The following is a 16,523-nucleotide window of genomic DNA, read 5'->3' as shown; positions in this document are numbered from 1 at the left end:
CAGTAGTGCTTTCAAAATCCTGGCATACTACTTTAAATAGGTTTTTTTTGTGCTGAAATCTCTCATCGTACTAAATTTACATTAAGCATATAGATAAAACATTTAAGTGTAATCACACCATTCTGCAATACTGACTCTATACGTCAATGCCTATGTTTAGGATCAAGTCTGTTACACGTGACTGTAATGCTTCATTTTCCTATTAAACCACCATTCAGTTATTCTCAAGTTATCGTTTCCACTTTTCGACCCTTTAATGATTATCATTTTTATATGCTATTTTTTAACTGCCACTGGGAATGCAAGGAAATGGATTACAACTGAAGAACAGTAAATATTCCAATGATTTTACCAACAGAAGCACTTAATCACTGCTGCATATGAATTCATATTGTCCTCAAAGAAGTTATTTCTTTGATTTCTACAAGCACCAAATGAATTTCAAGTAGCTTTATTTTATTTATCCACCTCCATCCAGTGCCAATTTTGATCTGTGTTTACTTCTATCATCTTCTTCTGTTTCTTGCCCGATATACAACCATGACTGCAAAAGCTACACAGTAAATTTCAGAGTAGGGTCACCCAATCCACTTACTCATTAAATTAAGCTATTATTTCAGAACAGTCATCTACATTAAGTTTTATTTAATTAAACTAGAGATATACATTCAAAGCTTAGCTTCCATTAAGCTGAATACTGCATTTATCAGTCTTGACAATTACTTAAACACTCTTGAAAAACATGACAAGTTCCACAATCCAGTAAGAAGTAGTTGCCTTCTCAACTATAGTTTACAAATTTTAAAATGCAGGTATTGATAAGTCTTTCCACATGTCTAGAATCTACTTCATGTAATATTAAAATGGAGCTAATCAAATAGTCGATTCCCTACTAGATGTATCAAACTGCCCAATGTAACACAACACACAGGCTATGCTAATTTAGCTACCAAAGATTTTATTGTAATGGTAACAATAAATTGTCTAGGCTTGTGAACTTCAAAAATATATATCCATCCATATTCACAGAATCACAGAATGGCCAGGGTTGGAAGGGACCTCAAGGATCATGAATCTCCAACCCCCCTGCCACATGCAGGGCCACCAATCTCCCCATTCCATACTAGACCAGGCTGCCCAGGGCCCCATCCAACCTGGCCTTGGGCATCTCTAGAGACAGGGCATCCACAAACTTTCAGGCAGCCTGTTCCAGCACTTCACCACTCACAGTGAAGAACTTCCCCCTGACATCCAACCCAGATCTTCCTCCTTCAACTTAAAACCATTTCCCCTTGTCCTGCCATTATCTACCCTTTCCAAGAGTTGACTCCCCTCCTGTTTAGGTACTGAAAGGCTGCAATGAGGTCACCTCGCAGCCTTCTCTTATCCAGGCTGAACAAGCCCAGCTCCTTCAGCCTGTCCTCATAGGGGAGGTGCTCCAGCCTTCTGATCATCTTTGTGGCCCTCCTCTGGACCCTCTCCAACACACAAATCCTCTACCCTATTTTTAGAAGACTGGTTAACACCATTACATCCTACCCAATACAAGTCACATAGTCTGTTTAGTTTACAATACCACTTCAGATTATACCACCATAATCATGTCACAAGTCCTTCTTTTGTAAATATTTACCTGGTCCACATGAATTCCATAGGTAATGGATTTGCGTCAGCATTACATCTGAGCTGAACATTTTCTCTTCCAATGAACCAGTTTCCATCATATCCAGTTACTGAAACTTCTGGGGCATCTGCCAAAAAATAGTTTACCTATCAGTAACCACAGTATTTTCTTTCAACACAGAGTAATGATCAACTTGATGCAAAAAGCAAAGGGTTTTCATTTTTGCTGTTTTAGTTTTGATTTTTAAGAGCCACAATCGCCAGAAAAAAAATATAGTCCTAAACCATAAGCACAATACGTAACAGTAAATTAGAAAAGGTATAATACAGTTGTTTTAACTGGTGCAGCTGTTCCATTGTTGTTTTTTTAAAAAAAACAAAACAAAAAAAAAAACACAAAAAACAGCACTTAAGCAAAGTGGAAGAAATTCTAAAGGAAAGAATCAATTTTGCCTCAGTAATTCAAAGCTACTTCTCACTAGTAAGATCACTAGCAAATGATCAGAAGCAGTGTTTTGAAAAGCAACATAATTAGGCAATCAAGAAGTTCACACCTGCCAGTTGAAAAGGTTAACCATTATCCATTGCCATTGTAACGTTCAACTATGTTTTGCAACTAAAAAAGCAAGAGGACCACTTCAAACAAGTGAGAGAGACCTTAAGGAATTGTTAAAAAACAGTAAAGAACCATCGTTAGGAGTTTGTAACAGCTCCTACAGCAAAGGCATAGCAATATTTCCAAAAGCTGCAAGTGGAAGGGAAGAAAAGACTACAACACACAGAATCTCCGATTTTCGTTTGCTTTTAAGCTGCTTAATATGCAATTGCATTACAGGTTGTGAATTACGTGTTAGCAGTAATTTTCAGATATTAAGGTCTATTTGCTTCTCTTAAATACAGAACTTCAATCTCATTCACTGTCAAGGCAATGAGTTCTTGCTTTTGCTTTTTTGGTCTCACTTAAATCTGAGACATTTCAACACTGATAATAAAACAGTGATTAGAACTGATCTGTATGTCCAAATGAGCAATTGCTCGTTTCTATTAAGAAAGAGAAGACACTTGTGCATACAAGACAATAAACAAACGTTCATCCTTTACAAGTTCAAAGCCTTTACCCACCAAGCATTAAACTACCTATGCAAGGAAGTTGTCAAGTCTCAAGTCCCGAATAGTAACATTACTTCCAGAAAGAGGGGAATGAGGTGCAGCAGCAAAGGCTTCCTCAGTTCAAAGCAGTATCCTTACACGAACTGAACAAAGCTTTGCCAAATAGAACAAATGCATAAGAGACTTTAGTCACACACCGATGTAACTAAGTTCATGTTTTCCAGTCATTAGATTTCTTCCCACTGAACTGTCAGCCTTCAGCTGTATGCTGTTTTGAAGTCCTTTGGTCACAAGAATATCAAAGAAAGAATTAAAAACAGCTTATTTTGCTGTTTAACAAAATTGCTTAACAAAAGAAAAACAAAACAAGATCACACACTTAAGGCTTGTTTTCTTCAGCAGTTTTAATCTATAAGCAGAATTGTAAACCAACTTGCTTCATATTCGTATCTTCCAAAGATGATTTAAAACAAATTTGTTAAACAAACCCGATACCTGAACAATTTAAAGTTGAGTAACAAGTATTGGTACTGAATATATTAAAATCTTGCTTTCTTACGCAAATTAAAAAAAAAGCTTTACGTAAAATTTTAAAAACTTACTGAATGTCCTCCTCCCTTAAGTCATACTTTAAGCTCATCATTACAACTATAAACCTTTATTTGATTTCTTTAATACTGCTGAAATTGTAGGACACTGTGAGCTGTTTATAGACCAAACCTCATCCGTAATTTTTTCATTATTGACTATCACTATGAATATTAAGTTCACCCATGAGCCAGTATCTCAAACAAACATAATGCTATTTTAGCTTTGTTACTAGACTTTTTTTTTTTTCTTTTTAATTACAACAGGAAGCCCTAGACTTCTATTCCTGGCTGATCCCTTATCACATGCTTTTTTAAGCATTTTTATTTTCTCTTTTTCTGAAGAATTACATGTTCAACATGTCCCTATCAAACCTAAATACAGATAAAGACAGTAGTTATAGTAAATTCATCAAGTAGCAACAATTACTTAAAAATACTTACACTGTATGTCCAACACATGAGAGAATCTTATCTCCTTTTCCAAAGCTGGGTGCCTCACAATACAAGTTATTCGTCTTCCTCTTGCAAATCGTGTAGGGACAATATTATACTGACTTATGACTGTCACTGTTTCATTTGGAAACAAAGTAGAGCTGGATTCCATTTCACCAAGACCTCCTTCCCAGTCAATCTCTGCAGCAGGTTTTCCAGTGGCTGCTGTACAAATGGCTGCTATTGTTTGATTTGCACCATCAATCAGAGGGTTTGGTCCTTTTGTTAAGCTGACAATAGGTTCAACTACAGGGGAGAAAAAAGGTAAATTTAAGCCAGAAAGAGTTCAGAACTTTCACCTAACTCTCTTACATAGCAACAATGATCTAACTCATTTTACAGAGCTCACACTGATCAGGCAATATATAAATAAGATTAAATCATTACCAAAGATAAGAACTCTGCAGTGCTTTGGCCCACCAATATTGCATTTGCTCATGACTTGAAGTTTAATTATGCTCATTCCTTACATTTAATGCTCTGACAGAACTCCAGAGTTAGGCTCAAAGCACAAAACTACAGCGCTTCAACTCCAATGTCTGACAACAAATAGATTTTTTTTTTTTAAATGTATTAGATTGAAAATACACTCCTATATTAAAGAAAGCCTGAATTTTACTGCAAAGTACAGTACCGTATTTAAAGTATTAATCCACACTGACAGTTTTGATTATTTCAGCACTACTTAATTCAGTGTTCTAATACCAGAAATTAAGACTTTAAGTTTCTTACAGTTCTTAAGTGCAACAACAAATTCCAGGCTAAAAGTAAGAACAATCAAGAATTGCCTTTTTAAAGATTTAAAATGTAGACATATACACAGTACAAACTTTGCATTAAATTATTCATATATATAATTTACAGAATTTTTATATATCAAATTGCAAATGTACATACAGATGTTTTCACCTATAGACATTAAAAACTTGACCTCAATATTTGCCCAAGACTCAAGAAGCTCAACCAAAAGAATCTGACATCCTTGTAAATCCACTGCTCTGCCACAAGTTTAGGGACTTAGAGAACAAACTCGTTTCTAAAAAAGAAGCTATGTTACTGATCTACAGGTCTGCCACAGGCTGTAAAGCCTTTAAATACTCCTTCCTGTTTCACTAGTATAATCTTGTTAAGCTGGAATAGACACCAGTTACAACTTAAGTCCACAGACCATCTTCTGTTTCTGATATGAACTAAGATTTTGTTTTAGGATGGTTCATTTCCCTTTCTAATACTGGGACATCTGGGCTTCTCAGTAGTACAGTACCCGATTACAAAATCCTTGTGCATTGACTCAGTTAAGATGAGCTCTCCAAAGTAAAGTCATCACTATGCTTCAAAATCCATCTCAGTGGATTAGTCCTCAATTACAAGAGCAATGGCAATTCTTTCCACTTGCATACTTTTCAATACCCCATAAGAAGAGATTTAGTTCACAGCACTTGTTCCTAAAAACCTGAAGCTAGCACCCATTAAAATGTAATAAAGCACACTTCACACAAACTGGCAAGATATTCTCAAGATAACAATACCTTGAAAGACATAACAGAAACAACTTATTTTTGTGTGAGGGGATTCTAGAATCAGTTTGACTGATTGCTGGTCAGTTTATACTACTTCTCTGTCACGGAAGAAGTATGATTATTCGTCCAGTTACACTTAAATGAAAGATCACAACTAAACGGATAACTTTATAAAAAACATCTGTTGTCTCTTCTATGCTCAGGATATAACAAGTGTTTGAAGAATAAACCTCAAACTGAAGGCTGGCTGTTGTTTCGGGAAGAACATCAAGACTGAATTGCTTTCCGCATCACTTGTCTGACTGCTTTTCCTGCTGTGCTATGTAAATGACCCTACTGTAAATAAACCAACAGCACAAGTTCTTCCACTGAATTCTACATTCACTGTTCTAGATTTGCAACATCTGTAATAGAGCTTCTCTTTCAGTTTGATGTCCGACTCCCTGACACTGAGAATTGAAGCTTTCTTTAATGTACCATCCTCCAAGCCCCTCTTATCCCCCTATCATAAGGTCTCCATCATAGCAAAATCAAAAAGCTTCACCATTAGTATTAGGTTTCTTCACCAAAACTTTCAGATGGAACAAAAATGTTCATCTATTTCATCTCTTCGAACTTGCCTTGAAGAAGAAACTCCGTAATTTTTTCCCCACTGTTTATGAAGGAGTAGTTATTAGTTCACATGTCTAACAGTGTATCTCTAAACCCAGAACAGATTACTCAGTATGATGCTTCACTTACTAAGCTCATTAAAATAAATTGTCTTTGAATATTAAGTGCCAAAGAACAGGATACAGGATTTTAAAAGCTTAGTTTCTCCTAATATTAACTTTCCTTCAAATGGTAAGCTTCCTTTCTCAGGTGACATCTGATACTTTTAAGACTAAACAGCCTCAGCTGACAGAGTAATTCTTAGTCCTTCACTCACCAGAAATAAGAAGTTAAACTGGTAAGTTACTCATCTTGATAAAATATAGCTCTTTCTAGTCCAAAGTGCTTGGGTGCTTTATTGTTGCATACTTTTTAAGTGTTTAGTTACATCTTCCATAAATCATGGCTTTTGAACTACATACCAACTAAAAGAAATACAAAGGAGTTAGCTGCCCATTTGGTTATCATTCACAATTACTCCATTCCAGCAACCAAAGCCAATTAATAGTAGAAACCCAGCTACTCATTCTGTAGCCTTTCAGGTTGTTTTACCTACAGCTTAAGAAAATTATCTTCTGAATGAATAATTAATTACAAGGCTCTACTGCCATCTCCCAGTCATGCTGTTCACATTAGAAAACTTAGAAAAAGGATGACCAAAAGCAGATGTTGCACAGAAGCTGAGAGAATATTAGAGAAGCTGCTTTCACCATTATTAGAAATACTATGCCCCATTATACTTGATTCTATGATCATATTCTGCTTAAGTGAAATAGAAAATATGGTGGAGGCAATATTTACCTGGGGAGAAAAAATCATTCCTACAAAGACTCAAAAGCAGAATGGACCTGTTTCCAAAGTATAAGAATGAAAGGGAAGCGGCAGTTCCCCATTAGCCCAGTTAAATAATCAAGGAGGTTAGAGACACTGATTGATACAGGGTATCAAAAGGTCAATGGGCATGGGTTACCTTGTTTGTGTTGAAGAAGGGTGGTCACACATATTGGAAGCCATTGCACAATCTTGATTACATTTCAGTTATAAGCCATTGTCATATTTAAATGAAATTGCACCTACTTAGGAATGCTCAACTCATTTGCTCATGTCAATCCTTCTGTTTCACAACTGCTACCTAATTTAAGCCTACCTACTCTAGCTTTATATTACACACATGAATCATCAGATACCATTAACCAAGCTCTCACACATTACAAAAAGACAATATAACAGTGTCTAGAGAGAAAGTGTACAAGGTTTCTTGGATTTACAAGGAAGTTGGATTCCTCTGCTTTTTCTGAAAGAAATATTTCTCTGACTGTATGCAGAAGGTCTGGATGTAACTGGCATGAATACAATGCAAACTATTATTTTGACTGACCATTAAACTCACTAATTAATTAGTCACAACATGACACTGGGAACTGTCAAGCCATTTTTCATCATAACCTACATGTACCTAGTAATTTTTCCAAAGAAGTATTCTTAATATTACTTCCTCTCCACCTCCACATCAGCTAGCTTCATACAGACATCCACCTTCCTTTAAGTTTTCATCATATTAGTTTGTACATCAGTGTGTCTGGAGATGTATCCAAGGTGGCAGATGTAAATTCACTTTCAATACTCTGTGATGTGCAGCTCATTTGATTCACAGGTTTTAAATCCTGCTTGTCATTCTTAAGAGTAAGTCTCTTGAGGAACAAGAAGTACCTTATTACTCAAGCTTAAAAATCATAGAATAGTTTGTGTTAGAAGGGATCTTCAAAGGTCATCTAGTCCAACTTCCAACATCAGTTGGTTCCAACCTCTCTGCTATAAGCAGGGACACATCCCGCTACACCATTCTGCTCAATCCAATCTGGCCCTGAATGGGAGGTATCAACATTGCTGGACAACCTGTTCCAGTATCTCATCATTCTCACAGTAAAGAATTTCTAATATCTGGTCTAAATCTACTCTCTTTCAGTTTAAAGCCACTTCTCTTTGTTGCTACATGCCCTTATAAAATAAGATCCTCCCCAGCTTTTCTGTAGGCTCCCTTCTGGTACAGGAAGGCCACTATATGGTCCCCCTGTCATCTTCTCCTATCTAAGCTGAAGAGCCCCTGCTCTCTCATCCTGTCCTCATAGGGGATGTGATCCAATTCTCTGAACATCCTCATAGCCCTCCTCTGGTTCCATTCCAACAACTCCCATGCCCTCTTGTATTGAGGGCCCCAGAACTAGACACAGTAATCCAGGTGGAGTCTCATGAAAGCAGAGTAGAGAGGCAGGATCACCTCCTTTGATCTGCTGGTCACACTTCTCTTGATGCAACCCAGGAGACAGTTGGCCTTTTGGGCTGGGAGCACACACTGTTGGCTCCTGTTGAGCCTTTCATCAACAGACACCCCCAAATTCTTCTCAGGGCTGATCTCAAGCCATTCTCTACCCAATCTGTATGAGTGCTTGGGATTGCTCCGACTCAGGTGCCGAATCTTGCATCTGGCCTTGTTGAACTTCATGACTTCACCTTTCAACCCTGTCCAGGTCTCTCTGGATGGCATCCCTTCCTTCTATCATGTCAATTGCATCGCTCAGCTTGGTCTTATCTGCAAGCCTGCTGACGGTGCACTTGATCCCACTGTCCACACTGCCTACAAAGATGTTATTTAATACCAGTCCTAACACTGATCCCTGAGAAATGCCATTTGTCACCTCCATTTGGATACGGATCCATTTACCACAGCTTTGAGTGTGACCATACAGCCCATTCCCTATTCAGGATGTCATGCAGGACAGTGCAAATGCTTTGCATAAGTACAAGTAGATGGTTTCTGTTGCTCTCCCTATATTTGCTGGTGTTGTAACTCCATTGTAAAAAGTCACCCAGTTTCATAAGCACAATTTGCTCTTGGTGAAGTTGTTACCAATCACCTCATCTTAATTTTCCATGTGTCTTAAGTAGACCTTTCAGGAGGATCTGCTTCACAATCTTGCCAGGCACAGAGGTGAGACTGACTGGCCTGTAATTCCCAGATCTTTTTTCCTTTCCCGAAAATGGAAATTATGTTTCCCCTTTTCCAGTCAGTAGGAACTTCAGACTGCCATGATCTTCCAGATATGATGGATAGCAGCTTGGCAACTTCATCCACCACTTCCTTCAGAACCCATGAATGGATCCCATGGACTTGTGCACCTTCAGGTTCTTTAGATCTTCTCAAATCTGAACTTCACTTACAGAAGGCAGATCTTCCTTCTCTCAGTTCTTGCCTTTGCTTTTTGCAATTCTGAACTCTAGCTTTGCAAGACAGTGGGATAAAAGCCAAACCAATTATTTTAATCATCATATACAGTATTCGATTAGCTAGCAACAGAAGTACCTCTGCTATACACCATCTCTTCTTTCTTCAAAGACCATTTTGACCAGTTTAGTCACTATTGTGAGAAATGGAAAGTACACAACACAGTCTGACATACAAATTTCTTTTTTGCTCTAGTTAATAGAAGATGAGCTTAAAGAACTATAGTTTTAGATAGATTAATTAGCCTCTGTGACCCAAAAAGTATTTACATTTTTTCATCTTACCTCTCCTCTTATAGCGCCTTTCCTTAAAGCAACAAAATACTAAGCTAAGCAAATAGACTAAGCAAAGTTACTGCATTTACATCTGTTAAGGTTAAGAACATAAGATAGACGTTCTAAACACCAACTTAAGTGACCAATATATTGTGGCAAAATACGACATCACCTTGTAGTTATTTTTTTCCCCTTTGCATTTTAATAGCACCTATTACTAGATTAAATTAATGTGCCTGCTATACATAGTAAGCAAATCAATTCTTACTAAATAGGAACCAGGAGGTAAAAAGGTGATGTTTCTACTGGAAACAACCAGTTTCAGCCTCAGCTGGGCTTTCATCACTCATGGAACAATTTTTTAGAACAGCAGGAAAACAGTCAAAATAAAGCTGATTAAGTCACATCAGGATTTTAAGTTCTGATTGGAGTTATTCTATGCCTTAAAACAGACCTGAGCTTCTGGTAGCTAAACTCAAGCTACTGAAACCCCAAAGACCACTCCGAACCACCACTCCCCTATTGCTTTTACTACTCAACTCTGGATATCACTGTAGCAAAAAACTGTCAGAAGAACAGAAAACATTGAGGCAGAGTCAATCCCAAGTTACCCAGGCCTGTGTGTAAGCTAAGTACCTGCTAACCAGGATGAAAATGCAAGCAGTTAAGACAGCAAATTAAAGGAAGAAAAATATTAGATTCACTTCTGTCAGGAGGGGCTTGACCTATATATTTTTTTTTTTTATCCTTCTAATACCCCTATCCCACTTCCATAACAGTTTGTATTTTGCTGAAGATTTACTTCTCAAAAACACATGTTTGTTACTAACTTTGCAAAGAATTGGTTGAGGTTTTGAAGTTCAGAGGTTGACACCATGCCACTGACAAGCTTACAACAATCAGTAGCTATCCACATCATTAAGAAAAAAGCCATGACCAAGACCGCTATACCTGACATACTATACTTCATCTATTCTAACAAACGTTATATAGGACCACAGTCCTACATTTTCAGATGCAGAACAATGAGCACACAAACCATAGATTTGCTTTCCAAGTTGCAGGGACTCTTCATGCTTCTTCAAAAAACAAGACTCAAAGGGGCAAAAATAGACTACTAGCTACTAGTACGGTGCGAAAAAAAATAAGAGTAAGACTAAACAGAAAAGATGAGGGATAGCAATAAGAACCTCCCAGCATTTAGTGATAGAGACGAACCCAAAAGCTGAGAGACTGCTTTAGTAACCGTGGATGTAACTGCTTGTCACATACAAAATCGTAACAGGTGAAAGAGAGGCAGGAAAGAATCAGAAGACCACATATTTTGCATCAAACAAAGCTTCCTTAAAGAAGTTAATGATATTAAATTGGATTAAGTCACTTGCTTTGATGCATCTATTTTGCCCCACCTTGTGGTGGAAGCCAGTTTACATACTATGTTACATCTATCTGATTTATTTTATAGGGCATTCAACTATTTTGGAAGACATCATAAACCAAGAATATCCTAAAAATCAAAACTTATATACAGAAAGAGTCATTGAAGGTCAGCTCTGCTGAACAAAACAGCACTTGAGTACCTGCAATGGATATGTAAATAACTTTACTGTTAGAAGATAAAAGTTATAACAAACAGTTAAGTCATTAGGCCAAAGTAATTGTTTTACTTCATATTGCACAGCTATTTAAGTGAACCCGGTATTCAGTACTGGTCCTTCCAACAGAACACAAGCACAACAACACAGAACTCTCAGTGAGGTAGACAAAATTACTTTTTAAGTTCAAGTTTTATATAAGCTTCACATTAAATAACTACACAACTCTACAAGGGCTTGAATTCCCAGAAATAGTCTGAATAATTCTACTTGCAACTATACTTGCAAGGAGTATACTTTATTTATATTAATTTAACATTAATTAACATTAATTAATAAACAATTTATATTACAAACCCAACCAATGTCATTAACTTACCATACTAACAGCAAACTTAGGAAGGAATGAAGACTAACACTGTCTTCAACAGCTTCTCAGCGAGCACACACATAGATCCCTAGAATCAGTATTGTCTCCAAGTCTAAATTCTAAAAAGCTAAAAAGCACTGCCCAAATATCTGGATTAGCAAGATGCCTATTAAGGACCTAAGCATCAGGACAATCAAAACAAATTCTTAAAGAAGCAAGGCCAATAGGACATCCTCAAAGATAGTAAGAATACAAAAATATTATTGCTTCAAAAGATGAGTGATTAGATTTTTGCAGAGCAATTAGGTTAAAAGACGCAACATATTAATAAGTTGATGCTACTAATTCCAATTCTTTTCCTTAAGTTTACTTACCTAATACTGTTACAGTTATTGAAGACTGTGAATTTCCAAGAGGGAATGTAACTGCCTTACAGATATATTCTCCTGCATCAGAAAAGCTTACATTTTTTAGGATGATTGTTGCATCAGTAAGTGAGTAGTTTTTAAATGACACTCTTCCTTGGTATTTTTCTTGAATAGAAATTCCATATTCAGGATGATGAACAGCAATAGTCTCTGAAATTTTACCGTGGATCTTCTCCCAAGAAACTTGTGTTATTGTTTCATTTACATCAATTATGCATTTCAGTGCAACCTTCTTCCCCCAGACTGCTGTCACATGTGGATCAACAACTGGTCCAGCTAAGGCACCTAAAAAACCACACAAGTATTAGTTGGTACATAATAAGGTCTTCACATTAACTCTTCATCGTTTAGCTTGCTTTTTACAAAGAGAAGTCCTACTTTCCTCTGAGAAACCGTATTCTTTTACCTGATCCACAGCCATGTGGAAACACAGCTTGAACTTACGAAAGCTTGCCTCAGGAGAAACCAAACTGAATATAGGTCAGTCATACTTCTGAGAACACAAACGTCAAGATGCAGCTCTCTATAAAGCAAGATGAAGATCACATAACTAGTATACTGATCTTCCAGGAAGTTAACTAGTTATAAGCACTGTATATGTTCATGTTTACTGGAAAACATTCCAACATGGTATTTTTGCAGCTTGATTACTGATCTAGAGCATCAGGTAGAAAATTTAAATACTTCAGTTACTTCTGCTTTCTTGAGATGACACTAATGAAGACCTCCTAACAAGAAAGGCATAATTTAAGCCTTTTATCACTTATGATACCTATAGATCCTAAATCCCAATAAAGATAAGCATCATCATACAAATGCAATTTTTGTGCTACACTGTGGTGCTACATCTTCATACTATATTTTATTTCTGTTTAAGGCCTACAATACTTTCAATAGTAGCTACAACACTTCAAGCTGTAGCTTCAGCATCACACACCACCTCCTTTCAAGAAAGAAACCCACCAGACAATGCAGTTTTTAACCACGCAAAGTTCATTAAAACACAGGTTCAACTTCTTTTGCTAAACAGATGCTCCAGCAACTTCAGACATCCATTCTTCAGGTAAACTAATAAAACCAACCCGCAAAGTCTTAGTCCACAGTGTTTATTTTTACTGTACTCAAGTGTACTCAAGGCACTATTTTAACTGCTCTGCATGCTTCAATTTTTCTTCAGTTGTCAAACCAGTACCCAGACTATATCTGGATTAACTTTCTCAGTAACAGCTCAACTTTTAATAGCCCAGTTTTCATATGCAAAGAAATCATTCAAATGGATACAATAACTACCACTTTAGTCAATAAACCTTTATAAAATAGAAATCCCGTTTCTGGAAAAAAAACATCTATACATCTTTATGTTAATCCATCCTTGGAAGGTGTCTATTTCACAACAATTTTTCAGTGCTTAAGTAATAGCTAAGTCAATGAAGTAATTTAAAGAAGTGATTAAAAGATTCAGATAAAGATTTCTTTCGGTATACTACTGAAATAAGTCAGGAATTCTATGAAAACACTGAGTAGCACAAATAAATCAAACTAAAACAGAACTAGAAACCAAGACAGCTAGTAGGCCAGTCACTGGGAAAGGATGGTAAGGGAAAAGCAGTCAGAAATCTCAAAACACCAATAAAACAACTTTCAGGAAGAGAATATTTAATACTTTTAATCTACAAGTAATGAAAGAATGTTCCCTCTACTCTTTCCACACCTTCGTAATCAACATGCATCACTGAGAATGCTGCCCTCTCTGAAGTGCCTATGCGAACACTTAATTGAAACTTTTCTTCAAATCGTTCTCAACTTGTCATTATTACATCTAAGCATGAAGTGAAATATTAGAAAGATAATTCTGAAAGATAACAATTTTACCTTATATAGAAGGCTCACACTTTATTTCTGAAATCTCAAAATATAAACTAATATATTTCAGAACATACATACCTGTACTGCCATTAATGTAAGAAAATATTTTTGTTCAGAAATTACCCATTCATGATGTTCCAGTTTGCACTGAATCTTACTCTGTACTGAAGATTAACAGAACAATCAGCAGTATTAACTGCAACAAACTACTAGGACAGAAAAGCACCTGAAGAAAAGTTATATGAAAGCTGCTTAGACTTCCCGCAGCATTAAAAAAAGACCCATTCTACTTGGTAGCAGACAAGCTGTTCTGTCTCCATTTAAATTGGGTTCAGATTTTTTGTTGTTTCGTCAGGATTTTTTTTTTTTTGTTAAGTCTACTTCTAATAATCAGAGGCATTAGCTACATAAAGATGACCATGGCACTTTAGGAAAATACATATTACACATTGGTACTCAACTAGCCATTACTCCTCCTTTGGAGTAGTGAAAAGGAACTTTTTTTTTTTTTAACTACCAGTACTTCCAACAGCTCATTTGTGCACTGAGAACACTGTCATTTCTTATACTGATTGCATAGATATTTTTAGCAGTGAAGTTTTGTTGTTGCCGCTCTCAAGATTTACAGGCTTTCAGGAAGATACTTCAAGTAGAGCTGCAGCCACAGAAGATTCATCAGTTATATTTTGTTCTTCATTTACCTGTTCCATGAGAAGAGCCAACAGAACACTACCCTCAATTTTACATGTTTATTTTGTCTTTTGACACATTCTAACTCCAAATACAAGACCAACTCACCTATACTAATCCAGTTTTTCTATTAAAATTGTTGTAGAGATTTCACATAGAAGACTTTCTTCTTTTCCAGACTGCAATACATTACTCAGTGCAATCCAGCACAAAACTTCTCTTTGTAATTCCACGTGCATTATCAAACAATATTCTACTTTCACTGTTGACTGTCACTCACTTCAATTGCAAACACCCATCTTACAGCAAGAGTTTACGTGTGTTTACTTTGGACATGCTCCATGTTTTCATGGCTGAGAATACTGAGTCCCAGGGAAGCCAGCAGGCTCTCTTCAATTATAAGAAGGTTCATCATTATAAAGTCACCCAAAACCTAACAGTTAATGCACGATTTTAGGAATACATCTAATAGGCTTATATGGAACAAAGTTGCACTGGAAGTTTTGAGCCTATCTTTTACTGGAAAAAAACTGTTAAAACATGAAAACCTGTGTTTCTCATTTAAGTAGTCTTGTTAGTGTTTGAATGCCGGGTCTGAGCAGAACATAAAAGAAAAGTTATGACTGTGTGAGACTCTCCGATCCCAACAAAGTAACAATTCATGTAGGAAAACCAGACTTCAGTTACTTCATCACGAGGAGGATATTACACAGTCAGTTTCATATTTCAAGCAACAGTATTTTCCTTCCTATTCTTTTAAGGTCATGTTCTGATGATGCCCATCTCCTCTTAGCTGAAGAGAAAAAAAATAAATGAAATTAGCACTTCCTGTTAAATGAATCAAAGCAACTAAAAAAGTCATAAATTTTGTTTAGTGAAGAGGTTCTACTGCCTACTGACAGGGAACTTGTGTTAACCACAGTAACTCAGATTTGGCACTACCTCAAGCATTTCCACGCAAAAATCCCAACTCTTACTAAAGCCACCTGTTTTAAAATAAAGGAAGACAATCACACATCCAAGTTAGTGTCGAAGAGCACTTAAAGGTATCAGAAGCTCTTGTTGTCCACCTTCTCTGTTTATAGAGCAGATTAAAACAGAGCATGCATACTGAAGAGAGTTTATTGAAGTCATCTGAAAAGATTCTGAAGTATGGCATCCTAAGTCTTACATGCATCACTTGATGTTTTGATGCTATGCCTAGGATGGCTATAAAGCTTCTTAAAAAAACCAATAGGCTGCCTCCCAAACAGACCACATAGAGGTAATGAAAGCAATTACTCATTAAAGTTTATTAGAATCGACAAGCATTCTTTGTTGCAGTTCCTCCTAGGCCAAGAAATCATTTCTTTACAAATTACTTTAATAGTTCTCAGAATCATCGTCTTTCGTATCTGTAAGCCTACTTTGTCCTTCCCAAATCCAAGTGAAAACAACCACATGGTCTATTTGCATTCATATCTCTGGTTATCATTATTTAACTTCTTTTGGTTGCTGAACAATCAAGGTAAGAGTTTAAACTAGCAAGTTAATTACTATGTTGATATTCAGGGCTCTCCATGACTCCAAAGTTCTTTATTAAAGGTTAGCATTTCCTTTGACACAAAATACCTCCATTCAAGAATCTGTTTTCCTCAAAGACTGTAGTTAAATAGTGAGCAAGTCACATGTCTACTCCAAAACACAGTTTTATAAGCTTATAATGCACAAGTCACTTTAAAGCCACATTTTTTTTTTTATCTCCTTAATTAAATTGAAGATACCCATACACAAGATACAGTGTTTAGCTATTCTCCTTTCAAAACTTAAGACTGAAATACAACCTCCTTTGCTTGCATACTTAAAATGCTGGATTTTCACCATCATTTTCAACATCCCTAAAGGAAAAAATTAGTACTCAAACTGAGATCTTGATTTGCAAACTCTCAGCTCAAATCCAAATATTACTGTGTTTACTCTTTATGTTCAAATCTGTTGCCGATAAGTTTTCTTTTCTCTCAGAAGTTCCTTTTTTTTAAATTCTCCTTCCT

The 16,523-nt window shown here is 36.4% G+C and overlaps 1 protein-coding gene across 1 annotated transcript in view; it reads right to left on the bottom strand.

Moving 5' to 3' along the window:
* NECTIN3 (nectin cell adhesion molecule 3) overlaps positions 1-12,358 on the bottom strand; it is a 40,655-nt gene extending 28,297 nt beyond the window's left edge. The window contains exons 1-4 of the mRNA XM_031555359.1: positions 12,316-12,358; positions 11,884-12,222; positions 3,765-4,061; positions 1,634-1,751 (exon numbers count right to left, since the gene is read on the bottom strand). Of these exons, the coding sequence (XP_031411219.1) occupies positions 1,634-1,751; positions 3,765-4,061; positions 11,884-12,222; positions 12,316-12,358 (797 nt within the window). The remainder of the gene's footprint in view (positions 1-1,633; positions 1,752-3,764; positions 4,062-11,883; positions 12,223-12,315) is intronic.
* Positions 12,359-16,523: the final 4,165 nt, after the last annotated feature.

Source organism: Meleagris gallopavo, chromosome 1, assembly GCF_000146605.3.
Source record: "Meleagris gallopavo isolate NT-WF06-2002-E0010 breed Aviagen turkey brand Nicholas breeding stock chromosome 1, Turkey_5.1, whole genome shotgun sequence".
Classification (NCBI taxonomy): Eukaryota; Metazoa; Chordata; class Aves; order Galliformes; family Phasianidae; genus Meleagris; species Meleagris gallopavo.
Note: the sequence above shows the minus strand (reverse complement) of the source record. Positions and strands in the feature narration are given on the sequence as shown.